The following is a 17,444-nucleotide window of genomic DNA, read 5'->3' on the forward strand; positions in this document are numbered from 1 at the left end:
AATCCATTATCTCGTTCAGCTTGAGTGATTTATGGTCGCGGTAAAACGAAATACGAAACCACTGTTTGGAATTTGAACTTCAGACTCAGTGTGTTTATGAAAAGCGCCGTATGTTTGTGTATTTCCCCAAACACCTAGCCCCTCCCCTTACTGCTAAATCGCGTCACGTCAACGGAAAGACATAATCCACGTGATCATATTGTAGTACGATCAAATATTATGAGCTGGTACCTCGATCTTCTACCCTCATTTTTCCTGATCAAAAATAATAGTTACTCCAAGCAAAATGACTTTGGTTGAGTTTGCACCGATTCGGATTCCCCTCCATCGCCGATTGGAGACGGCAGCAGTCGCCCTCTATTACTACTCATTTTTCTTTGGTGCTCTAATTGGCACATTGACAATCCTTGGACTGTTTTTTACGTCCTACTATCCTATAGCTATTCTCTATATAACATGGGCCTATCTCATTGATGGAAAGACACCAGAGCACGGAGGACGAAGATCGAACTATATTAGAAGACTACGAGTGTGGAAGTATTTTCGCGATTATTTCCCGATAACTTTGATCAAAACAGCGGAACTTGATCCGAGCAAAAATTACGTGTTTGGCTACCATCCCCATGGAATTCTTTGCGCGGGGGCTTTCTGCAATTTCGCAACCGAAGCTACGGATTTTAGCAGTGTCTTTCCAGGGATCACTCCACATTTGGTGCCTCTTATGGGTAAGTAAAAGCCAAAACATGTATCAGGGCATTAATTCGTGATGGTATTGGTGTTGGCTAATATTAAACGCCATTCTTTATCTAAACATCTGTGAACGCATTGAAGCGTTGCAAATCGCGTTTAATCGGACTGAGTATAAAGGTGGACTGCGGACTGCGGACTGGGTATAAAAGGAGGACCAGGTATAAAACGTGGACTGCGGACTAGGTATGAAACAATGACTGAGTTACAGAACAAAACTAGGATTGTACTGGCCCAGATACTGATTTTTTTTTTTAAAAGCTGCTATTCATATGGGACCTGTACAGCAACCTATATTTGTTATTCATAGGAGAGTCTTCTTAGAATGATTATTACAGGTTCAGTTACACTCGGAAAGTCTTACCTCAACTTTAATTCATTTATATACAGTTCAGCTATCAAACAATGACAATGATGCCTGTTTAATTTCACGAAATACAATGTACTTCCTTGGTTGGATGACTCTGGCCATCTGACATGACCTGCCTTGTGTTTTGAAGATTTATGCAGCTATCAATGTTAAGTCCCAGGAAGGGGGGAGGGGGTTAGGGCTGGGCAAGGGGTGGGGATTTTGACATTTTCTGAAAAAATGAGTCAAATTCCCCACCCACGTGACAACATAATTGGTCAAAAGTATCAAAAGCCCCCACACTGGGGCGAGTAAAGGTGGCCAAAATAATACCCTTTAGACCTTGCTGCACACAATAAGAGTGCAATGTATGTACCACTCATCTTTCGTTTAGCCACCTCTCACAAATGTGGGAAGTTTATTTGAATGCCTTCCGGGTATTCCAAGATGGCGGAGTTATTTTTAGGCAACCTCGTTGCCAGCGCCTTTCCCTCACTACCTGGGGAAGAAAAAGCCTTGGGAACAAGGTTGATTTCCAAGCCCTCTTCATCATCCAAGATGGTGGCCATGTCAAATTCCCCGCCCTGGGAATATGTCGTACAGTCAAAATCCGTACTCTGGGGACAGACCTCACAGTCAAAGTCCCGTAGCCCGACCCCCACCTCCCCCTCCCTGGGGCTTAACATTGATAGGTGCATTAAGTTTAAGCACCCATTTCAAATAGCACTGATAAACAGTATTAAGTCTAAGAACCCATTTTAAAATGGTTGGCTTTCAATAACTGGGTGGCTATGTCGTTCAAAGTTAGAGGTCCAGGTCAGCAGTCCACCTCTTATACTGAACTGTTTCCTAATCCTTCCTACGATTAGAGATGGCTTCCTCTCAGGCTGTCAAAATGTCAGTCACTGCCAACAGTCCTTCTCAGGACCACTTTCAATCCATAGAGGTATTCCCCTGTTGATAAGGTTTTCCAAAGTGTGTCACCCAAGTAGTTGTTAATGGTGTGCTGCTCGCACCGCCTTTGAAAAATTGTACTTTTTTACAGGGGACTTGGGAAGTAGGACACTTGTCTTTTTGATGGCCTCATGAGATGACTGCAGCAAATCATCCCTTTGTTTTCAGTGGCAGGCTAATAATAATAATTATTATTTCAAGTGAAATAATGGTGGCCTATAAAAAGTAGCTAAACTCAGGCAGTGCTTATTTTACTTTGTATATGTTCTTAAAGCTTTATCTTTTGAAATCGCTGACCCCCAGAAATTAAAGATGTTCGCGGATGATTCAACAATATTAGTTACTGGCAGAACTTTAGAATATGTGAATCAGCAGTTGGCAAATTGTTTAAAACCCATTCCATTATGGATAGGAAACCAGATTGTTGCAAAAACGGAATCCATGGTTATCTCCACTGGACCCAAATTGGCATGTTTGCAAGTCAAACAAGCCAGATCACTCACAATGGAACAGCGATAAAAAGTGTAGACAGTCACAAACTTCTTGGTCTCGTACTTGATGAACAGCTGAATTGGAATTCACACACTGACAAAGTCTGTAGTAAAGTTCTGAAACGAATTAATCTCCTAAAAGCTATCAAAACCTATTTACCTCAATGCGTGAGGCAGTCATTTTACAAGTCCCTAATCCAACCTATTATTGATTATGCATGTGTTATCTGGGGTGTGACATCACAGCACAACTTAGACCAGATCCTTAGATTACAGAAATACATGGCAAGAGTCATTCTTAATTTCAAGCGTCCCCAGGATGTCCCATCATCTGAGCTGTTCTCCAAATTAAACTGGATGACTATAAATCAACGTATAGATTACTTTATGTCTATATGATGTATAAAACCATTAATAAATCTAGCCCTAATTATCTACATAATAGGTTTGAGTATGTTGAAGACAAACACCAAATTGCATGTAAGACACAATTTGCCGCAAATAGAAACCTGTTTATAACTAAGCTATCTTCTAAGACAGGACTAAGGTCTTTCCAGTACAGGAGAGTACATGCTTGGAACGGTTTATCTGGGGATGCTAGATATTATAGCCTAGAAAAGTTAAAAAAATATGTGGCCGGAATTTGTAATTAATATATTCTATAGAATATTCTAGTGAATAAGGGTGCAATCCATGTGGACAAAAATTCTGGTTCGGATTTCCTAAATTTCCAACCGTCAAATGGAACAAAAAGTTCCCAGTAATTGTGGTATTTTGGGAAAAATGGTCAACTTCAAGAGGTTGACCAAAATTTTTGAAATGAATGTTCTGGAAAAGACTGTTCCATTTGATTCTAGACCGAAAAATTTGGAATTTTTGCCCCAATGGATAATGCCCCATGTCTCTATATGGAAATTTCCATTAAATTTTTGTGCAGACATTTCAGTGTCACTTGGAAGGTTATTTTGTACAGTGTCAGACTCTCTGTAAGTCCACTTTTACACAGATGAGAACTTTTCTTTGTTGAAGTGAGAAAAAGAAGTGTGTGGAGCTTGAAGTCTCCATAAAGGAAAAGAAGAATACTTTGATCTAGGCAATCTTCCTTCTGCAGTGTATTAAGTGAGCAGTCTTTACCATCAGGGCATCAGATAACGCACCAACAATCAAAAAGTAATGTTAAGAAACATGTAAACACAGCATGATTTAACCTAAATAAAACCCCTTTTTTTCCCTGTATTAATTTTATTTTGAAGCTTTGTTCAAGCCTCCACTATTCCGAGACAATATAATGAGTAGAGGCATGATAGATTTCTCTCGAGAGAGAAGTGAGTACATTTTGAGCAAGAAAGGACCTGGAAATTCAGTAGTAATTGTGGTGGGAGGTGCTGAGGAAGCATTTGATGCTCACCCTGGTAACTACTCGATTATTCTGAAACCTCGGAAAGGATTTGTAAAGTTGGCTCTAAGAACTGGGTAAGTAATAAATTGATACATATTATAAAATTTGATTTTTTTATGAGAGGTAGTTTCTCACTTCAATAAAGTGAGTTTTAAGCAAGGCCAAACCCAGGACAGGTTTAGGAAAGGAAAGTGGTGCATTTATATAGCGCCTTTATCACAAACGTCTCAAAGGCGCTTTACAATGATCAACTTACCCCCAGCGGACTGGAAGCATATACAGGCGCAAATTGCAGCCGCTTCTAAGCAGTCCATGCATGCTGGTACTCATTTTACCGACCTCGGAAGGATGGAAAGCTGAGTGAACTTCAGCGGGAAAGAAGGTCGCCAAATATTCCACTCTCGGCAGAACCGGGAATGGAACCTGGGACCTTAGGGTTGGAAGGCAGAGATCTCACCACTGCGCCAACCCCTCCGCTCTTTAGGGTTAGGGTTAGCCCTAACCCTAACCTCAAAGGTTAGCATTATGCTTCAAACTACAGGGTGCAGTTCTTTATGATACTGTTAATTAGTTCACTTGTGATTGGTGTGTCTGAGGTATGGTGGAGACAACAAGAAAGGCTTATGAGTGCCTCTCTGACCTTTTTAGTTCTCTGAAAGCTTTCTAAGCGAATTCTGTTGCTGTTAATTTATGCATAAATTAAAGAATAAACCAACAGCTTTCTAGCATTGTCAGCACTTTTAGCATTTCTGCAAATAATTTAAGAGGACAGTGTAGTTAACATGCAACAACATGCTAAACAAGATTACAGGTGAATGACTTTTGTATAACTGAATTTGATCATGTAGTATTGCTAGTTATGTTTTGAAGAGCTGTTTTCAACTGTCAAACAATCTTTTTAAACTTGCAGTGGGTGATTGTCATAATATAACAATTCAAAATATTGAAAACAATGCACAAGGTCCTCGGATGCATGCTAAGGACCTGTGAAATTTTCACAATTTACCCTAGTACTGTCATTGTAATCCAACATTCAAAATATTGTTGGCTTTTTTGGACCTCTTTAGAAATTTATCCCTATTTATCTCGTTTTGTTCGAAGAGCTTCTCTTGTTCCAGTCTTCGCATTTGGAGAAATTGACCTATTTAAACAAGTCACTAATCCCAGAGGATCTTGGCTGCGTGATATTCAACAAAAAATTCAAAGAAAAGTTGCATTTGCTCCAGTACTTTTTCATGGACGTGGAGTTTTTCAGTACACTTTTGGATTATTGCCATACAGGAAACCAGTTAATGTTGTCGGTAAGTGCATTGACATTGCTTAAACTATTTTTTTAAGTCATTAGAGTGGCCATTACCGGTATCTTGACAGCCTTTCAGTGAAGATTTATCACCACAGGCCAACTAATTTCGGATAATTATGCATTACTAGTAATGAATTTGTAACTCTTAACTCTTTGTCTAGATATGACACACATAGTAATAATTATAAATAATAACTCAGAGGTTAGGGTGTGGATGAAGGCTGTGGTGGAGGAGAAAGACTTGGAAGAGATGGGAGGAGAGGGTTGGCAAGGGCGTCTGATGACTGAGAGATGGGAAGACAAAGAGACTGGAGACGAGTGTTTCTGCTGGATCAGTCATTCAGTGAGTGAAAAACAGTACCCACACATACTATCTCAGCCATGCAAGAGCTGTACCAACAGATGCTACCGACAAAAGTTTACCATCGAGAGAAGACCGATCTGGAAACTGACCCGGACGTGCTGTGTCACCTATGTGGTAAGCAACCAGAGACACAGGCCCACATTCTCGCTGGATGTAGTGCTTTGGCACAAACGAAATAGCTAGTGCGTCACAACGCTGCCTTGAAGGTTATCTTCTTCGAGCTGTTGAGAGAGGCTGATCTTGTTGACATGGTGCCACCATGGTATTCGCCTGCAAAATCCAAGGCTCTTTACGAGAACGAGAAAGCTAAAGCTTACTGGGACGTCCCCCTGTATGTGGAGAGTACAGGAGTACGGTGTAACAGAATAGAAAAATAATGCAAGGTTGGTATACAAGGAGGAGAAGAGGATTGTTTTGTTAGAGATGAGTTGCCCATGGATTTTAAATAGGGATTTGAAGGACAGCACTGAAATATGCTCCCCTGCGGTACGAGCTTAGCAAGCAGTTGCCAGGGTACAGTGTGCAGCAACACAATATTGTGGAGGATGCCTTAGGAGGATGCTCTGCAAGTGTGAGATCTAATATCAAGCAGCTGTTTGGCAGTAGAGGAGACTGTGTCCGGAGGCGAGTCTAAAAGGCAGTGGTATCAGGAACCCTTAATATCGCAAGGAACTTTAAAATTGCAACAAGATAGAACACCCCAGAGATGTGGATAATAGTTTATTAATAGATTTCGCTAGGATACGACTTTTTATATAATGGTTTTAGGTCAATAAATTTCCCTAGAATGCAACTTTTTACATTATACTTTTTTTAGGTTTTTAGTTTTGTTTATTCCTAATAAGAATCAATATTTCAGAAGAGATTGGTTCTTAGGTTACGCTTTGGTGCCCTATGTATTAGTATTTTAAATCAGCATTCAGAAGTGTATACTGCAATAATAATGAAGTATTGTAACTTTAATAAGACTCATGGTTGAAAACTTTGGAATGGTTTCCTTAAGTTTTAAAGACCTCTTTGTAACGATCCTTTGCAAATATCATACCCACCAAGTTTATAAAATTGTGCATAATTTTAAACTAAATTGGTTAAATACATGTTTTTGTCTGGTACATTTCAAATACATTCTTGCATTTTTCACTCCCTGAGAAAGACTTTACTCAATTGTTTATGTACACTATACTTTCCTCTTGCAGTTGGGGAGCCTATTCCTGTGACGAAAGTGGAAAACCCAACTCCTGAGCAACTAGACCACCTCCACTCTGCTTATATTGAAGAGCTCAAGAAATTGTTTGAAGAGCATAAAGCCAAGTACAATGTCCCTGAATCAACAGAACTTCTTATTTACTGATTAAACAGTCTGTTGGTAGATGTTGTTTTTAATGGAGGCCAGTTTATTTTCCCCCATTTTAAATGCCCAACAGCTTGTGTCTGCCTGATATCCTTGAGACTGATTGTATGCAGCTATATTAAAATCTTAATTAACCCCGGTTAATTTAGTTGCTTGGTGTCTCTGGGTACTGTCACCATACTTGTCATGGTTTGCTTCAAGCAACCTCCTGATTCCTCTACATACTACTAGTTGGTAATCATTAGGGCTTGTTACTTCCTACACATGAATGGGTGTGCCAACTGTAAAAAAACTTAAGTATAAATAATTTATTTTATCACTTGAGGGATTAAATTAATATGCTGATTGACCTCATCTACGGTAATTATGCAGAAAGAAAATAAACGTTTTAATGATTTTAGGATTTTAAATGAGAAAAACACTTTAATTTAGTGAGTTCTGTAGTTTTAGCTCAATCCTGCCATCACTGCCTCTGCAGTAATTTTTTTTCCAAGTTTGAGACATATAGCCATCATTGGAGTTGTAATGTTCTTCTGTGGTTGTTTAACCAAAGCCAGAGGAAATTCTTCAATAAAATGAGATACCTTCCCCCAAAGTTTGATTTTTCCAATGGGAAATGGCTAGTGTTATTGCACATGATTATTATTAATCGCAGTAAAATACACCTATTCCTCTCAGAGGGATGAATGAAAAAGGTATCTTCCAGTGATACATAAAAATGATAGAGTTAGGTCAATGTGTGAGCCAGCGAGCCAAGCAAGTCATGCAAGCCATGGTTGCGGGTCATGCGAGCCATCATGGCTGTGAGCCATGCAAGTCAACATGCGAGTCACACAGTTATTGAAAGCTAACCGTTTTAAAATGGGTGCTTAGACTTAAAAGCGAAATTTGCATGGCTCGCTGGCTCAACACAAATACTATTATGTTCTACTGCATTATTATTTAAGGTAGCCTCAAAACTACTTTCTGAGTTAGGATTGACATTTACAAACTACTAATAATCTTCTTTTAAGATAGGTGACAATAAAACTGTTTCATGGACCAAACAGAGACACATGGCACTTGAACAACAAGAAATAACAGTCATAATTTGTGTTTGGATAGTTCTTTTTCTGTCATGCTATTACACTTCCTCCATTATTGGCATGCAAATGGACAGCACTAAAAGCGAGAATCCAGAATCCGGAATCTGGAAACCAAAATTATCCACAATTCTTGAAAATTACAATAACTCATCCACTGGATACCGTAACTCAATTTGTTTTGCTAGTGTTTATCTGCTGGATGGTGATTTATCCGGTTGTTATCCACCTTTTGAACAATCAAGGCCTGGTTTCTTGTGCATCTTGATTATCATTAAGTCTTCTAATTGAAAATCCCCCTAAACAAATGATCGTAATCCAAATTGGTTTATTGTAAATGGTCAAGGTTACGTAAAAGTAATGATTCCAAGTTGGAGTGAGGCCTAACACTACTGTGAGGTTTTTATACCCAATCAGAGATCAACCCAAGTATTGGAATGAGGACAGAGAAAAACTCTGACCAGGGTGGGATTTGAACCCACGACCTTCGGAATTGATCACCGTTGCTCTACCGACTGAGCTACAAGGCCAGAACGGGAGCAGGCCATGGGTATGTGACAACAACTAACGATTATGTAAAAGTAATAATGTTTGAAATTTATTAAATAAACAAAGTTGTGTTTTGTTGTCTTTCCTTCCTTTGATTTTGTTCGAGTAAGAGTCCATTACCCAAGAGTGAGAATTTGGTATCAGGTTTTTCCCCATCAGCATCAGAAAAGTGTCTATTTTTAAACCAAGTCTTCCCAGAAATAAACAATAGACCAAATTAGCTGAATCAAACCCTTTGGGAATAAAACGTTTTGTTCCACGTATTTGCATCATGATTTAAATGTAAATGCTATATTATAATGCAAATTCAACTCACAAAGAATATTAACCCCAGGAGATTTGAATTGGGTACAACATGAGTTAGCCGATTTGGTCTTTTGTTTACTTAGAACTCAGTGGCAAAGCTTGGTTTAAAACTTGGTTTAAAAATAGACACTTTTCTGATGCTGATGGGGACAAACACCAGATTAGAGTCATTAGAAAAAAATTGAGTTATCCAGTGGATAAGTTGTTGCAATTCTCGCAAATTGTGGGTAATTCTGGTTTGCGGATTCCAGATTCAGTTTCAGATTCTGGATTCCTGCTTTTAGTGCTGCCCCACGCAAATTCCCCAAGGGGGTTAGGGTTAGGGTTAGTGACAGAAGTTTGCAGGAATTTGTCACGTTGTCCAAATCCAAAAATGGATAATAGAAAAGATCTGCAAAGATAAGACAATTCTGTTTACAGTAACATAACAAAAATACCCTTTCGTCAACAAGACATGTATTATGATAACTAAGAATGGTTTGGAAAGTCAAGCAAGAGTGTGCCTATTTTTTGGGCTGCAGTGGACAAGCATTCAGCGAAGCAATCTTTCAGAGAACACAGGAAGGGTGGGGCTGGGGGACAGTTTCCTCTGACATGACCTGTCTCCAATGCTATTTAGACAAAGTTCTTTCCCTCCAAATCAGTTTGAATCGCTACATCCATACACAAAATTGAACTATCCTACAGTTTTCCTCATCACCAGTTGTCATATCCCACTTAAATCGGTTCTAAAACTCGCGGATGAAACCAGATAAACAACGGATTAAAGTGTTCTCACTACTTTTACACTTGTGCACAGGCGCTAATAGATAAGACACTACAATCCTTCCCTGTAAGTGACTGAGTTGTCGACTGAGTTGGCTCTTGATCCTCAGACAGACCATTTCTCTCCACAAATTTCTTCACATGGGTAGAGTTCTTTTGTACTGATCACCATCGGCGGATTCAACTAACAAACTGTTCCCAGTCTTATCCATTACATGGAAGGGTTCTGGCCTGAAAGTTGGTGTCAGCTTATCGACCTGATTGTTCTTGTTTAAGCAGCACCCTGTCTCCTCTTACACGGTTAGGAGTGAGCTCTCAGTCATTGGAAAATTGGTACTGAGAGGAGCTAGAATCGTTATCCCTTTTAGGCTTGCGAGGAAGTGTATTGGAACTCCAAGAGGGTCACCCGGGGATCGTCGCCATGAAGCGCAGACTTTGCACCAAAGCTTGGTGGCAAACTATTGTGACAAAGCTGCTGAGAGATTCTGCAAATCATTCCCTCCCATGTGCTCATGGCAGCACATCGCAGCAGACCTTATATGACTCCATCTCTACCTTCAGGAGACAGACATTCCAACCCTACCGATTTGATAGGTTGCCTCCCGCTCTCACGATTTTTATCAGATTCTCCCGATTTATCTATCATGAAATTCTAAACACAAGGAAAAAAATTGCTTATCTAAGTATTTTTTTGTGAACTGAGTGTAAAACGTTACGTATTACACCTTGCCCAGTCTCTCCGTTGAACACCCCGTGTTGTGAAGACTCATAGGGTCAGCAGTCTTACTCCATTTAGCAATTTCTTGGTGGTGGGGTGGGATGGGCCCCCCCCCCCCCCCTACAGGCTCGCGCATTAGGCGCTATAAAATACTCCCCATTTTCCTTAAAAAGGGGTTGGAATGGCTGCAGGAGATCACCTACAATATCTATTGTAGTAGACTACTAAAGCCGATGTACTGAAGTACAAGTCCTGAAGTCAACAACAGACAAGATAATTGAGAGCCTCAAGATGTTTCTTACTCATGGACTAGCAGTGACTATTCCTACCGACAATGGGCCACAGTTTGCAAGTCGAAAAGAAAAAACAAGTTCAAAAGTTTGCAGAAAAAGAGTGTATTGACCACAGAAGAGGAAGTTACGCCTCTCTGGCCACAGGCAAACGGGGAGGGCGAGAGACAAAACCGTTCTCTACTGAAGAGGATCAAGATTGCTCAAATTATTGAGTCATTCCTCATCATGCACAGAACAACCCCTCACAGCATAACTGGAGTAGGTCCAGCTGAGCTCCTGTTCCAAAGGAATTTGTGGTCCCGTATTCCCGGAATCGAAGAATTTCAAGTGGATGACCAAGAAGTATTTTACAATGACTGCAAAATTCTCGCGCGCTCATTGGCTAATTTTTGTTGTCAATAAGCAGACAGACAGAATAAATTTATAATTGATGCGATAATGACGCGAGTTTTTCTCGTGTTTTGACTTAATTTTGACCCCTCTGCCTCTTTTCGCATTCATAACATCTTTTTCAATGGTTTTGTTTTCCTTAGGAGTTCTATTCTCTCTACTTTGCTAAACCCAACTCGACTTTTGATATCAAGGGAACACGTACTGTTATATCTGTACATGCAGGTTTTTGCAACATTGATAATTAGTTTTCATGGTCAATTACTTATTTTTTGCAAAGTGTTTTCCCATTTTGACGGGATAGTCTTTAAATGATATTTAATGTCCTTTAGACTGTAGAGTTATTTAAAAAGTACATAAATATTTTAAGCGCAACGGCTGTAAACCAAAAAACAATGGAAATATCGTTGAATGGACAGTACGGCAAAAATTGTTTCGTTCCACTGAATTAATCCAATCGTTTAGAAAGCTGGGTGAAATACTTCCAAACGACTATATGTCAAAAAGCCACCCTTTTAAATAGAAATTTTGTGCAATCTCAATGCCGATGCTCCATTTTTAATTGTTCTGAACAATTGTTGGGTGCTATTTCTTTCCCAGCCGTCGAGCCAGTTACTGCTATTGCTACCAGCGCACTCAGGTTGTTTATCTAACAATTAGAGATTTAATTTAAGAGTCCCGTTTTAAACGTCGCATTTTCACGTGCCGAATCTAATGCAAAGAGAAAAATCTATTGTTTTCGCTCATTTGCATTAGATTCGGCTCATGTGAAATGCGACGTTTAAAACGGGCCTTAAAAGTATGTAAAACTAGGGAAAACCCCTTCGTTAAACTAAGTATGTTCAGAGTCACGTAACAGATGAATACCCTGCCATCTTTGCAAGCAAGAACGAGTCAGAGCACAATTGATGATTCGTATGCAAATTTTTAACTTTTGTTCCCAACTGGATCAATAAAATATTGGTACTGACTAAAATCCTGTATTTTAGCGATTAAATATTTTTTGTGTGATTTCCAAATGATGTAATAAAGTGGTAATTGAACTTCGTGTCGTGCAATTTTGGTCTGAAATCATAATTGTGATTTTAAATCGAACTCGCGCGATTTTGAAATCACACGTATGATTGCAGACCAAATTGCACTCCACTGACTTCAATTACCATTATAAATTGCACTTCACTCAGTTCAATTACCGTTATATTTATCAGCTATTCAACCCTTTTCTCTAAGGCCCGTTTTAAACGTCGCATTTCACATGTGCCGAATCTAATGCAAATGCGAAAAATCTATTGTTTTCGCTCATGCATTTGCATTAGATTAGGCTCATCAGTGTGAAATGCGACGTTTAAAATGGGTCTAAATCCGTTCATCCGATTCCACAATACCTATTTAATATTAATGAGTGTCCAGAAAATAATGTTTTTTGAGTTATCACTATGATAAATGAAATATCTACTGTCCACCTTTTCTTTGACCTCTTTTCAATATTTATATTTCTATGTTTCAGTTTGGCCCTAACCCTAACCTGTTGTCTGCAATATTAAAAAAAGTTCGATGTATGGCGGAGCTCTGGTAAGGAAAGAGCAAGGACTACTGTACATACTTTACATTTCAAAGTCTGTTTTGCTTTAACGAATTTGCTTTGGTATAACCTAATCGCAACAAGCATGTCACCATTCAAGAAAATTATTGTTTCCAATAACTATCAGTTAAATTAACAGGAGCTAAAGATTATTATACAGCTCATAATTTCCAGTTTTGCCGAGTTGTTTGGAAAAGAGCTTTAGTCTCCTACAAAGAATGAAATGTTTAAGTAAGTGTGATTCTCGCTGCTTGTATACTGCGTTGAACAAAAGACACAATTGCAAAGATTGGTAGATAAATTCACCCAATATTGAACGGTTAGCTCACCTTGCAAAGTTGTTTTAGCGACACTAGATTACGGTTTTTAATTGTTTCAGTTTGTTCCAGCAAGTGAGAGCATTCGTTGGACGCATTTCTCGTCTGACTCCGGGAAGAGAAAAAAGATCCAAATACGTATTACTTCCATAGTGAAAATAGTCAAAATTTTGAAAAATTCTGCATCTTTAAATTAAAACTTACAGTTGTAGTAGTTTTAAAACAACTGTACAGGAAGTGTTGCAAATGAATTTGTTGAAGTCACCATGCGCTGCTAGTTTTCGTTCCACAAAATTACGTTTTTTATCAATCATGTACGAGACACGCTTATCCACGAAAGGATTCAAGCTTACAGACAGAAATAGAAGTTTTTTTCTTTCTGGTCTGTTGTGCCTCGCATAAACTGAATGACAAACCGCTCCCGCCACTGGCAGCCGCGTCACAGGATTGTTGCACAGGCTTCGTGATTGACAGTTCATTTTCTTTCGCTGGGTTTTATTTCGGCAAAAAGGAGGATTTGGAGCGTTTTGATGAGTGTCTTTCTTTAAAACTCGATATCATCCTTCAACCCAAACTCGTCAAGTTTTTACCAGCAAATCAGTTCATGGATATTGATGGAACTTATTCAACTTGATATTAAACGGAACGCAGCGCGGGCTCGTGTTGAATCTGCAAACAATTACTTGTATCTCTGCATGAATGCAGAGCCGTTCGAGAATATCTTTGTAGGTCTCTAGGATCATTACGACCATTCTCTAAATTCAAAATAATTTACCATCGGTTACAACTGAACTTAAATTCAACTCCAATTCTGGCTTATCGTAATTACCAACATTTCCAATACTTTTCACAGAGACCTTGGTCCAGCGACCCTTTCCCCACGAATCAGTCTGTTGTTTGCCTGTATGGGGGAGGTGATTCAATTAATGGTAACGTTTCAGTCCGACCAAGTGAGGAAATAGATGTCTGAGGCTGCTCATACAATGGAGGAGGATAGCCCGAGCAGATTGTTTGATAAGAAGGTGGTTGGTCCTCTCCAGGGTAGGGTGGCAGGACTCCTTCTTGCGTACCCCGGTGTAGGCTTGCAAAGTGGCCTAGTAATCTGTAAAAAGCGCCACTAAGCGGTTGACGAAAGAAGAAATGCACTAGAAAACGTAAGGCTACCAATAAAGTTAGAATTGACACTAGGATCACTGCGAATTCGCTACTATCTTCACAGTCTTCCGGCCATGAGCAAACTTTGAAATAACATAGCAAACCTGTATTATTCCCACAGTCAGAGTTTCTTTCGCAAGGTTTCCCGTGGCAGTTTTCCAGTGAACATGTATTACCACAACAATGTAACTGGCGGCCACAATCGACATCATTGTTGCAGTAATCACCAATGCAATTTTTGCGACACTTTCTACCTGACATCGGCGTAGTACCAATAGCACAGCAACGTCCACAAACACCACAATCGGAGGGGGAAGAACAAGTGTATCCCAGGCAATATCTGTCCGGGCTACTTACAGTATTACAGCAGCTTTCATTAGAGGAACAATCCAGATTGGAAGAACAGTTGTGACCATAGCAGTATGAGAACAAGGTCAAGAGAAACAACATCATATAAACCGCAGCAGTTTGAAATACACAGTTACCTGTCATAATAAGTTACACTTCTGCCTTTGTCAATTATGTCGCGAGCTCATGCACGAGGATTTACCGTGCCACCGACTGAAACGTGACACATCTGCGATGAAAACGTTTCGTGATAATTTCTCCCAATAAATGGCACTAACCACATCCATTCGTGTTGCCGGGAAGAGTCGATTCGCTGAGGAGGCCGGCGCTGGTCTCTCCCAAAACGCACTGAAACTTGTTTTTAAGCATTCGGTCGTCTTTTCCAAAATGTGCCTTTTGATATTAATAGAGTTGTGTCAGTTGTTATGAAAGTACGTTGCCGAATGTTTCACTTAGAATTGGATCAGTTGCGCCTTTTGGAACACTTGTATAATGTTTCAGAGTAGAACATCTAGCAAAATACTCATACGTGACCGAAAAAGGTCAATAATGAGAAATGTGATACATTTTTCGTGATGCGTTTGATCATACGATGGCTCACACCCATCGTATGATCAAAATGTACTCATGAGGTTGTTACTGTCAGTTTGCAAATTATCTTTGTTTCTCAAATCACGTACTCTACTTATCAGCTCAAATTAACTAGTCCTGTTAAAACAAATTTGATCATAAACGTTTGTTGTCGAAGTTGTAATCGAGATCCATGGATAGTTTGGGAAAGCCGACGCAACTTCACCTACAATTGTAGGTTTGATTGCCTGACGAGTAAGCTTTGTCGTTGGCCAGTCTGTACTTTGCTCCAAGACGTCTTTTACTATCGCTTTTCTCGAAAATATTCCTTATCGATTGGGATACAGGGGACAAATAACCACGTTGTGAAAGTATCACCGCCAATCAAGTTCCAATTTGCGTCTATGAAAAAACAGACACATCATGTGAGATCCATATGGTAATGCAAGTCTTCAAAGACTGAGGTGATTGTACCATTTTGATGCCTGTGTTAGGCATTTCTATACCTTGTATTTATCTCGGAGTTTTTTCTAAAAAAGCGCTTCATCTTTTACTAAACATATAATTTTACACTGTCAGAGAAGTCTCGTTTCATTGGTTGGCCTCAAATAGTCTCACACACTACGGTTGGTTTCAAAGACTTGTGTTTTAAGATCTGTTAGTACTTCAGTTTGACTCATTGTTTACTCTCGGAATTTTCTTTTATTAATCGACTGCCTTCAGTTTCTTCTTGATTAAATAGGCAAGGTAAGAGAGTTGCGAACTAAACATTTCGGATTTAGTTGTCTCTTCTTCCCGCTTATGCGAGTACGTAGCTATAGTACGTGTTGTTAGTAAAAATTCTGTTTGAACTTGTTTTGGAGAACGTTTGCATGTTCAAGCTTAAATCGAATTTTGGCAAGAAAGAAACTCTACGCCATCGTCAATAGATTAATTCTTCTTTAGCATCAAGGTTCAATTTATATGTCTTATTAGATGTTTAGTTGTGTAGTATCGCTGAACATTTTTACGAGTTGTGCTGTATTTTGACGAGCCCACTAGGGCGAAATAACTAACTGTACAATATCGTGGAATATTTGTACTCGTTTTGTGCGTTCTTTGTACAATAACTTACGCAGTTGGATAATGATCTCAGTTACTACTAAAGTTCTCTTCTGAAAATCATATAGATGTGGATTTAATCTTTCTCTAGCTGTCAAACCACTGATCCATTTGACTGAGGAACGCCCCCTCGATCAACACCACGCCTACGCGGATCTAGTACATAAAGAAAGTTTTCATTTCCACGGGATTTTGATCTTGAGCGAAAGGAGGGAGCATGCACAGGAGTAGGCGCAAAACACCCGTCACCAAGTGGCCTGGGACTAGACGAAAACTTGCATATTCCATCCTGATCACTACTGTTTGTTGTATTAGAAGATACTGACGTTGTTTCAAGAGTTGGTATACCATAATATTTGTCCAGGTTATGTCTTTTGCCAAATTCCAGTGCTGATATTAGCTCGTCACGTGATGAGCTATATTCAGACGATGCTGAATCGTAAGCGCGTGGATCCCGTAACCCATGAGGTCTTTCGAATGTGTGATAAGGACTCCTTTCCTTCGATGAATCCGATTCTCTCCTTTGTGGTGTTGGAACGGGTCGGATTACAGGTGTCACTTGACTGGGGCCTCGTTTGGAATTCACGCCTGGGCGACGAAGATCAATCCGGGAAGGACCTAAACCTGAGTCACGAGGCCTGGGAAAGGCTGCAGGGTTCTCAGAACTAACAGGCTGAAATTCCTGGCTCTGAGTGCGGCTTTTATTGGGGCGGCTCAGACGACTGGCGGCTGCAAAACGACGTAAATCAGTATTTGATTCCAGTCCTTTTGATATGCTCGCGGTATCCAGCTCAGAACCACCATCAGCGTGCCCGCGAAATCCCAACACTCCCATTCCTGGAGTTCCGTTCAGCGATCTTTGCGCGGCATAGTATTGAGGGTAAGTAGCATGATCGTTAATGTCCACATAGCGACGCGATCGAGCTGTGGAATCAGTGTCATGGATGGTTGGCCTATGATGCACAGATTCGGCAAAATTTCCTTCCGATGAAGTATCACTAAAACTACCCTCAGCCGGGGGTGCAGACTGCCCGCCGGGTGTGGATGATTGGTACGGTGGGGGAGGAGGTGGGTAACTTTCCTCCATTATTGGCTCGTGAGTGAGATGCGCGCGGAGCATACTCCTAGGGAGACTTATCTCGGATCCGTGGGTGGAGCGGATTGGCTCGAGTGATGATGACGAATCTGCAAGATTACCATTGGTTGAGGGGCTTCCTTCAGATTGGTCAGGGTTACTTTGCCTAGCGAATAAAGAGCACTTTAAAAATAACGCCATTCTGCAAATCACACTGAAATATTATTACGAATGA

At 40.0% G+C, this 17,444-nt stretch overlaps 2 protein-coding genes and 1 long non-coding RNA gene across 4 annotated transcripts in view; 2 read left to right on the forward strand and 1 right to left on the reverse strand.

Moving 5' to 3' along the window:
* Nucleotides 1-174: 174 nt before the first annotated feature.
* On the forward strand, nucleotides 175-8,670 carry LOC138028729 (2-acylglycerol O-acyltransferase 1-like). Its single transcript, XM_068876333.1, has 4 exons — nucleotides 175-725; nucleotides 3,795-4,014; nucleotides 5,042-5,241; nucleotides 6,804-8,670. Exons 1-4 carry the CDS (start codon nucleotides 287-289, stop codon nucleotides 6,956-6,958), a joined length of 1,014 nt encoding a protein of 337 aa, XP_068732434.1. The 5' UTR covers nucleotides 175-286; the 3' UTR covers nucleotides 6,959-8,670.
* A 1,744-nt stretch (nucleotides 8,671-10,414) lies between these two features.
* LOC138028733 (uncharacterized) lies at nucleotides 10,415-16,423 on the forward strand. 2 transcript variants are annotated; one of them, XR_011127713.1, is made up of 2 exons: nucleotides 10,415-15,497; nucleotides 16,226-16,423. It is a non-coding gene; the product is annotated as an uncharacterized lncRNA (long non-coding RNA). The 2 variants fall into 2 exon arrangements; XR_011127714.1 differs by lacking the exon at nucleotides 10,415-15,497 and adding an exon at nucleotides 15,504-15,659.
* Nucleotides 15,719-17,444, reverse strand: part of LOC138028726 (cell adhesion molecule DSCAML1-like) — a 59,181-nt gene continuing 57,455 nt past the window's right edge. The window contains 1 exon segment of the mRNA XM_068876329.1: nucleotides 15,719-17,375. Within this exon segment, the coding sequence (XP_068732430.1) occupies nucleotides 16,229-17,375 (1,147 nt within the window). The 3' untranslated portion in view covers nucleotides 15,719-16,228.

Source organism: Montipora capricornis, chromosome 13, assembly GCF_036669925.1.
Source record: "Montipora capricornis isolate CH-2021 chromosome 13, ASM3666992v2, whole genome shotgun sequence".
Lineage (NCBI taxonomy): Eukaryota > Metazoa > Cnidaria > Anthozoa > Scleractinia > Acroporidae > Montipora > Montipora capricornis.